Raw genomic sequence first — 9,924 nt, forward strand, 5'->3', positions numbered from 1 at the left:
ATGGCTAGTCAGTTATATAATGCATTAGCTAATGCAATTCTCTGCTCATTAGCTCATTCCAGCACTAGAACAAAGAACAATACATGCTACACTATGTAGGGTGGTTAGAAAAAAACCAAACAAAGCAAATGACATTGTGAGGGATCTTCATATTTCACACATCAATGGATACAATGTATTGATGCATACAGTGCACTGTAACACCATCATTGATGTTATGTTTAGCAGTTATAGTCAAAAAACTATTTAATTGTAGATGTTAGGTCTCCTGTGAAGGGGCAGATGCTTAGATGGTACAAGACAAAAGCACCATGTACTGTCGCACCCATGTCGGTTTCTCAAAGGTATGTTGTTTATCCCTTTAGAATGGGACTCAGTCTGTTGATTGTAACCACGGCAAGCTAGTTTACATTTTGATTGCCCTCAACTAACCCTCAGTACTCATGAAATGTCTATATTTGGTAATTTCTCAATACAGCCTCAGTCTGCATCTCATTCCTTTCCCCTTCCTAATAATAGGAGCCTAGCCAACAGCCTGTCCGACTATACGAGTAATGATTGTAGGAGACATAGGCCTAATGGAAAGAGAGAGATTATTGTGTTTTATGCATTCTTGGAGATTTACATACAGTAAATATTCACTCTGAGCTTTTAAGAAAAAGACAATCTCTGGATGAGGTAGAATTGAAAACCTGTATAGAAATCTCGATAGAAAATAAAAGTTTTCAATGGTATCTTATTCCCAGGGTTCTCAAGTCTCACGCATTGGCCGTGAGACACACGCAATTCAACCAGTTCACACGCTCACACGCCACACCGTGTATTTCTCACGCCGAAAAGGCAATGCCAACCAAGTTGCCCTGCAAGCGTTATATATAACGTTGTACACGAGGCGCAGGCACACAACGTTAAGTTTCCTGCCGGCAGCACGGCCAGATTGCGTTCGTTACTAGGCAACACAGATGCGCGAACACACGGAAGTTGACGGAACATTCTCGGCCACCGTACGTTCGTTACTAGGTAACCAACAATATCGCGCGAACACACGTAGTGACGGAGAAGGTAAATTGGAAGAAAGCTCGTCTAACATTTTAGGCTAGAACATTTAATATATAGCATCGTATACAAATTGATGCAGTCAAAACATTATCTGAAAACTATGGGAAATGTTAAAGGATATGGGAAGGAATGAAAATGTATTTTTTCATTTTATTTAAAATGATACACTGTATTAATAGTCTTTCTAGTTACATTAATAATGCTACGTGACATTTGTGCTGGTTAATTATGAACGATGGGTAAAATTGGGGGATGGGGGGCTCAATTAGGGCTCCTCCCCTAACCGCATATGATCTCACTCCAAGCTTTTGATCAAATTTGAGAACTCTGAACTTATTCTGAACATCACAAAGTAGGTTGTTAGACCTGTCTATTTCCCATTCAGTGCAACAACCAAATACCGGCACTAGAGGGACTTTTATACTGCGACAAGGAGAAAAAAAGCCAAAAGAGCACGCGAAGAAAACTGACGTAATCCGCAACTGCACGTGTCTGATTACGTCACACGGCAGGAAGGAACAGGAAAAGAACAAAATGGAGGAGTACGCGAGAGAGCCGTGGTAAGCCGACAGTTTCAGTTAATAACTGCTTTTTGTATTCACCAGAACGAGTCGAATAAATCTTCATATTTATAATCTGAGATTTTTTGCCAGACTGTTTGACGTTGGAAATATTGTTAAATTGGCGCGACGTTTGCTTGCTACATAGCTTCATGTCCTTCAGTTACAGGCTTCATGCTGTCAGTCAGGCACATGACCTTGCTCTGTCGGCACATGTTATCAGTAAATTTTGTTGTTACTTTGAGTTTATTATTAATCTTTTATATTCAGGCATTTTAAGGTGTACGCATAAATGTATTACAAATGTACACGTTTGTAATCCTGTGATTACGTCTGTACCTTCGTCTGTTACATAACTCGTTATCTCTTTTTTTATTTGATTATATCGTTTAAGAGTTTTTTTTCTAATCTCGCCACATTACAATGCTTCATTTAATTAATACATAAAATGCTAATATAGTAATAATATAATAAAATAATAATCTTTGAGTCCCATAGTATGACAATATAATACCATCATTGTACAGACACAGTACTTTTGCTTACAACAGCTCAACATTATCATTACTCAGAGTTTTGTTTTGATTGTCCTTATCATCATGACCTGTACTGTTTCTCAGCCCCTGGAGGATAGTGGACGACTGTGGTGGTGCTTTCACTATGGGGGTCATCGGTGGAGGGGTCTTTCAGGCAGTTAAAGGCTTTAGAAACTCTCCTGCTGTAAGTGATTATCTTTGCCGCTGAATAAACGTTTATGCTGGCAGTTTTACAATACTGAACTTTCTGTATTGCTTCTGGTGCTCATATACGATGCTATTGTTTTTAATCTCTTCAGGGCATGAATCACAGACTGAGAGGTAGTTTGACTGCTATAAGGACCAGGGCGCCACAACTTGGAGGTAAAGTTCAAGTTTTGTAACATACCTGCCCAAATTATGTAAAGGTAGTTAGGTGTTGGCATTACACATAAATAAAGACATTACATTAGCTGTTTGCTATACACAGTTGCATTGACATAGTTGCTCTCGGAGTGAAACCTCAGATCAATTTTTGTATTAGTTTATTTTGTTCATTAATAAATTACTTGTAACCCTTAATGCATGTCTGTGGGCTTTGCAAATGTGTACCCCAATAAAATTAAAATGCTTGCCAACCTTGACAACAATGTTTAATTACAAAATAGTTTTTCTTCATTTCATGTTTAGTGGCACTTTTATAGATAAGCTTTCAGTTCGACAGTGACAATATCTTAAATATCTTTAAATAGATATCACCCCATTTTGTCCATTAACGTGCAAATATGCATTTGCAATACATTTACAAACATTTGACGTTTTTCTGCATGGCTAGGGAGCTTTGCTGTGTGGGGTGGACTTTTCTCCATGATCGACTGTGGGCTGGTGAAGGTTAGGGGTAAAGAGGACCCCTGGAACTCAATCACAAGTGGAGCGATGACAGGAGCCATCTTAGCAGCAAGAAGTAAGTCAAACCCCAAAGATGGATAGTCTGATTTGTGTTTATGTGGTGTTTAGGGTATTAATCATCTCTGTGGTGTTACAGATGGGCCTGTGGCTATGGTTGGCTCGGCAGCAATGGGAGGTATACTGCTTGCATTAATAGAAGGTGCAGGAATTCTGCTCACAAGGTTTGCCTCATCACAATTCCCAACTGGTAAGTGTGTCAAGTAAGAAGCAATTACGGTGCATATTTTAATATGTAAATTGAAATGGCTAAACTAACATCATCTTTTTTCTACAGGTCCACAGTTTGCAGAAGAACCTGCTCCAATGCCTACTTCTTCATTTGGGGACTATAGACAGTACCAATGAGAAGCCTTTGAAACCTAAGGCCTTGTCTTATTCCATGAACTCATCTGAGACACTGAAGTTAAAAGCGAGGACTTGTGTGACTCTCATTCCTCCAAACAGCATTGCCGAAAGCTACCATGACACCAACCACGAATGACTGTGATGAGAGAAATATGAAGTGCAAACACTGTCGTTGCTGTTTTGGTGTTTGTCTGCATTATGCCTTGTGTTATTCTCAGCCTAGTCATTGGCCCCTGGGTCACCCTATTTAAGTCAAAGGAAGTCACTCAGACCCATATTTTTGACCAACATATTCCCAGTTTTTGTTTGATAGGTTTTGCGCCATTGACTGTTGACATTATGGTGATGCCGGCACAGGTGGTAATGTTCAATAACTTAAACAACCTTGCAGTTATGTTCAAGTTGACATCCTTACCAATTAGCTGTATAAAGTGTATTTGTGTGTGTGAATGCACTGATTCCTTTGTGTGTCTGTATTGAATGAGAGTCTTTTACTTGCCTCTGCACTGCTTGTTTGCCTTAATGTAAACGTTCTCATAGGCTTTAACACTATGTTCTATGCATAGCTGAATTTTTAATTCATTGCTCCTTGCCAAATCTCCACATGCAGAGTATAATCCATCAAAGTTTTTCTTTTGTAGTAGCTATTTATTTTGTAAAAGTACAACTCGATTTCAAGGATGTTAAGTTGTATTGTATTTGAAAAAGTTCTCAACAGTAAATATTAGATATGTTATCAGCTAAGAATGCATCGGAAAGAAAGTGAATGGACAGAATAGCTTTTCATCTGGTGGCTGTATGAGCCAGGCGAAGCTGAGAAACATACATAAAATAGTTTTTACCACTGTGCTGGTCTGTTTTGCTAAATTGTTAACATTTGGCAAAGAATATGATCATTATATATAATGTAAAACTACATTACATTTCAAACAGTAAGTCAAACAATTAAATGTATAGGTCTATTATGCAATCGAATTAATGCAATATAATGTAACCAACATAGTCCACTAGAGGGGGGTACTGTATTGACATACAGTAATCGTAAACCGATACAAAACGTCAGTGCCAGATTTAAATGTTGTGTAAATTACTTAATATTTGTTTGAAAACTTAATACTTAAAATTTCATTTACAGGTGAAAAGGTGCAGAATTCCTTGTATGACACAGACTTTATTGAAAAAAAATCTTAAGCAGCCTTTCCAGTTTTGTAGTACAAATATCTAAGAGTTATTTAATCAAGATATATTTACTTGAGAAAGAAAATTGTCTTAACACGTTTATTTTTGTTTTAAGAATTTTTTTTAGTGTTAGGCATAAGCCTGTGGTATCATAGACAAGGCTTAACACGGTGTATACACTGGACGTGACCGACACAACACGACAAAATGCATTAGAACCCAATGAACCCAATGTTTTTTATTTTGTCCACACTGGATACAGCTCCGTGTGTACACATTTTCTAATCCCAGTCTAAAATGAAGGTTTGACAGTAAATATATTTCCATTGTTTTGTCTCGAGACGTACACCAGTAGTGTATGAAGGGATTTTTCAGTCACAATATAAACTAAAAGTCTAAAACTGAAAGTTTTAAACCAAAACTAAAAGTCTAAATTTGAAACTAAAACTCCAAGTTGAAAATGAATTTGTTATATAGGATTGGGTATTTTGTATGTAGGATTGGGCATTTAATAATTTAGCCATTTACGTTTGAGGTTTTGGGGATTTAGGATTGGGCATTTGAGGATTGAGGAGTGTATGCAAATTAGAAGGCGTGGCCCAAATACTGGAGGATGGGCTTGAAATGGCTGACGCGCAGAGGCACCTTATGGACAGCAGCTCCCAGTGTTACGCGAGTGAGTGACTGGAGCGAAGATATGAGGGGCCGTATAGGGTTTATATGGGATGAATTTCGACTCAAAATAATTAACAAATGCACGCACAGTCATCCGTGAACGTGATACACGTTTCATTTGTATTTTACGATTCACAAACAAATGCCTTATGATTTGATTCTGTGAAATTTAGATTTGAATAAACACGAAGCGATTTGTACAAATAGAGGCAGATTTGTGATCGCAATGTTTTATTTTGTGTTCATGTATATTGATTTTGCGCATACCAATGAGAAGTTGTGCATTTGTGGATCCTGTGACGCGCGTTCATACATCCTGTTCGGTTCATTTGGATTTTGAGACTTTCTTTACGCGGTTTTGCATTGGACAATCCACACACACGCAACTGCAGATCCATGCGCAACCGTGCTGAAAATGAGAACTACCACTAGATGGCAGTCTTACGGAAACCATAGGTGCTGGTCATATCATTAGAATACCATCAAAAAGTTGATGCATTTCACTATTTCCATTAAAAAAGTGAAACTTGTAAATTATATTAATTCATTACACGCAGACTGATATATTTCAAATGTTTATTTATTTTAATTGTGATGATTATAACTGACAACTAATTAAAATACCAAATTGATAAGGCGTTTTAATCTCAAAGACAAAGCATTTTCTCATAAAGTTAATAGATGCAGTTATTACAGTTACAGTGCAGTAGATGAGTTAATGCAGTTATTAAAGTTACAGTGCAATGAAATCATAAAGAATATTAAATGTAAAAGCACGTTTAAACCATAATAAAAATCACAATAAAAATCCTTCAATATACACTCGATGCGCGCAAAACATCTAACACTGAGAGCGATAATAGCATTGACGTCCATTAGTCCTTTACTTGCTTGTGCAAGTTGCAATGAAGATGATATAGCCGATTTATTTAATAGCGTTTTACACTGCCTAGCACGTATACAGCAGGATCCCAGGGATTGGGGGACAATTCTGTTTAACTGGCACATTTACTCATACGAGATGTCATAACGTGGACGGCCTCTATGGCCTATTCTAGATGTCGATGGTGGGACTAGTTGTCCAGCAGCTCTCCCACCATCAAGCTTGGCGCAGCGTGGTACAACGTCTCGAGAACAACAACGAGTTCTCTGGTTTCGACATTTTGACAACGAAGCACGGACAAAAGACTGTCAATTGTTCTGGCAATTGTTCTAAATCTCTATTGTGTCTCCCTGGGATCCTGCTGTATACGTGTTAGGCAGTGTAAAACGCTATTAAAGAAATCGGCTATATCATCTTCATTGCAACTTGCACAAGCAAGTAGGACTAATGAACGTCAATGCTATTATAGCTCTCAGTGTTTTGCGCGCATCGAGTGTATATGTATGTGCAAGAGTTTTATAGACTTGTGTGTGTGCAGAGTTTATATGTATGTGCGAATGTTTTATAGATGTTTATTGCACGCATCGAGTTTATATGCATGCATTACTAACATAATATGTATTGGTATGGATTTCACATTAGTGCGCACATGTTTTTCATATGTGTTTGCTTGAACATCCAATACTATACATGTATATGTGAGCAATGTATATGTGTGTATGCACGCTTTTATATATGTATTCATAATCGCAATTTGATTTAAACTCTATAAGGCGCCTCATTTCAGTTTTAGACTTTTAGTTTATATTGTGATTGAAATATCCCTCCATAGTAGTGTATGTAACTTAAATATCCTCGTTTATCTACTTATAGTCCTGGTTTAAATTGAGCTTGTTTGTGACATTGGGCCTAATGTTCTTTCTTAAAACAAGATTAATTTCTAGGGTCACATTCCACATCAAGTAAATGTTTAATCTGGACTTCAAAAGTTTCAGATATTCGTACTGGAACACAGAACAAATTGTTTAGTAAGAATTTTTTTTTGCAGTGTTGAATCGTGAAAATTGTACAGAACTAGATCAACACAAATGTAAAATGCATACGAATGATGTTGAGTGAAAATATTGTTTGTAGATTTGTTGATTCTCACTGCCTCAGTATCATTTATTCTCATTGCTTGTACGATGACCGATGTTCTTTTGCTGCTTGTTCTTACAATGCCCTTTCAGACTATTTTAATAGTTAGTTTTATTTTCCAATGATCTGCAAAGTTTCCAAACCAATCATTATCCATGACCCTGTGACTCAGCAGTCAAAGTTCAAGTGGTTTGGCTTGACTTTTATTTGAACTCCAAACTTTCTCATTCAGTGACGGCATGTCTGCTATAAAAGGCTCTGGGCCTTTAGCCTTTATCGCTTCGTCCCGCTTGCTTGCAACTTGCTTTGTAGACAGTACTCGGACGAAGGTCAAATTCTGGTGCAAACAACTAATTTATAATTTAAGATGGCCAACAAGACTTGTTTATCTACACAGGTCCAAGAAAGCATCGAGATTTATAATTCAAGACACTGTGGGAACGAAGAGTTCTCGATTGTTTACAAGAGCATTGACCAGGCACTCAAGATCTCTGTTGAAAGACTCCTACACTTATGTTGCTTGATTTGTGATGTTTGTGAATTCGAGAAATTAGGTATACAGGGACTAGATGCCAATGCTAGCATCCAAGCAGAACAGTCTGAAAATAAGAAAGGATCCTATAAGTGTCTGTCTGTGCAACCTAGATGAAGCCTATAGGCTTTCAAACTGAGTTGGACACTGTTTAGTATGTGAGATGAGCACCACACAGAAGTAACAGGCTATCAAAGAGAGTCCTAATTAGATGCTGCTGTAAACATGTTTTTTTCCGTCAGAAACCTGGAGGCCCTTTGCTTTTTGTCTGCTAGCGTATGCAGCTCCAGGAGGCTTTACCACCAGATGCATGCTACAACTTGTAAAACCCACAGTGAATTCTGGTGCCTTGCTATGATCAGAAAGCACAGTCGTGCCAAATTGTTCAAAACTGTTTTAAAAAATCATAATTTGTAAGTAAATTGTTTCGCAGGAAGCTCAGAAATGCTGCTAATAGTGAATCGTTCACATCTGTACTGACTCAGCAATGCATCTTACCCCACAGTGACGTCTGTCCTTAACTCAAGTCGGGACGAATGACATATTCACAGATGTTGCGCACTCATGAATGAAATATAATCATGCTGTGAGACTTGCAGGCAATTGCACAGAATAAGCGGCAGTTCATAAACGTCATATTTACTATTTATGTCTATCATCTGAGTCTGTCAAGTGAATAGTGGCTTGTGGAACAATAAGACAGAAAAGAATTAGACGTGACAGTATGATGTACAATAGACATTATCTCTGTTGATGATAATGACTTCTAAGATGTTTGTTGGAATGCTGTGTATTTAATGAGGTATGCGGCGGATTCTTCTAGAGACTTTTGGAAGAGAGTGTGGAGTCTTTTGTGGTTGTGACTTGTATGCATGAATTGTGTGCAAATAAGGCGAATTGTGACTTTTTATATTTTAAAGATAGTCATTGCTAATCCTTGGGATTATAAATTGGCATACCTTAATCCTTATATCTTCGCAAAATCAGGAGAAATGCATAGTAGTAGTAGCAGTAATCCTACTCAAACTTCTGTGTTTTCCCTAAATATTTAAGGCACCACCATTCAGTTCTATTATATTGGGCCGATCTTACCCTAACGTAGCCATGGTGACAACAAGGGCATCAACTGATGGATAGAGACGCTCTTTCAGCCGTCTGAAATAATAAAAGAGAGGCAGTTTCGAAAAGGCAATGCGGGGTGATGGAGGAGGGATTCAGACCTGAACAAAAATAAAATGGCCATAGAGAATGGAGTGCTTTCAAAGATAGAGAGCGGTAGGTCTAATTTGCACAAAGTCCTTTCCCTCTCAGAACCGAGCTGACAGCAGATGTTTTTATCAGGAACACGCTGCATGGAGAGAGACACATTCATTTCAATGCCGAGTCCTTGCCAAGGACAATGGCCCGGCAGGATGGAACATAGTCGTCTTTTTGGAAAATCAGAGCAAACATTATTCAGCCGTTTTTGTTTGTCAGTTAACAACGGTGCCCACGGGAACCAAACCTTGCTTTGAGAGGAAGGCCAGCGGATGCACAATATGCAGGCATATATTTAATTGATTGAAAAGATAGTAGGCTAGTACTTACAGTACCAGTTCAAAGCATAGATACACATGCACATATTCTTTAATAGAACATTTACGCTATTGTCATTTCTCAGAGCCAAACTTTTGAACCTTAACACCTTTTTTACATCTCTATTTATTTATCTATATATTGTAAAAACGATCTTATTTATTGCAAATACAAATATTGTTGTGCATTTCATAATAACTTAAACCGTTTAACTTCAACAAAACTGTAAAAAACTTTAAAAGTTTGACTGCAACTCCTGTTCCATATAGGCTACAATAATAACGCTGCCTACAGCCTCCGAGGAGTGTGCGTCTGAGGGGTGGATGAGTGATTAGATGTCCTCTGATCACTTGTGCTTCTGTGCAAATAAATAACCTGCAAACGCAAATAAACAGAGGCATCCATCATGAGCGCGTCCCGGAGACAGTGACTGATTTCAGCGCGGGACTCCTGAGGGTGCGGATACGTGACACTGGCACTTTTATTGTGAGAGAT

General features: G+C 38.0%; 1 protein-coding gene across 1 annotated transcript; it reads left to right on the plus strand.

Annotated features, from left to right (window-relative positions):
• Positions 1 to 1,010: 1,010 nt before the first annotated feature.
• Positions 1,011 to 7,333, plus strand: timm17a (translocase of inner mitochondrial membrane 17 homolog A (yeast)). Its single transcript, XM_079483554.1, has 8 exons — positions 1,011 to 1,062; positions 1,445 to 1,619; positions 2,240 to 2,339; positions 2,455 to 2,518; positions 2,970 to 3,098; positions 3,180 to 3,290; positions 3,378 to 4,983; positions 7,021 to 7,333. The coding sequence occupies exons 2-7, from the start codon at positions 1,594 to 1,596 to the stop codon at positions 3,446 to 3,448; spliced, it is 501 nt and encodes a 166-aa protein (XP_079339680.1). The 5' UTR covers positions 1,011 to 1,062; positions 1,445 to 1,593; the 3' UTR covers positions 3,449 to 4,983; positions 7,021 to 7,333.
• Positions 7,334 to 9,924: the final 2,591 nt, after the last annotated feature.

The sequence above is a fragment of the Barbatula barbatula genome (genome assembly GCF_947034865.1).
Source record: "Barbatula barbatula genome assembly, chromosome: 20".
NCBI classification, from domain to species: Eukaryota; Metazoa; Chordata; class Actinopteri; order Cypriniformes; family Nemacheilidae; genus Barbatula; species Barbatula barbatula.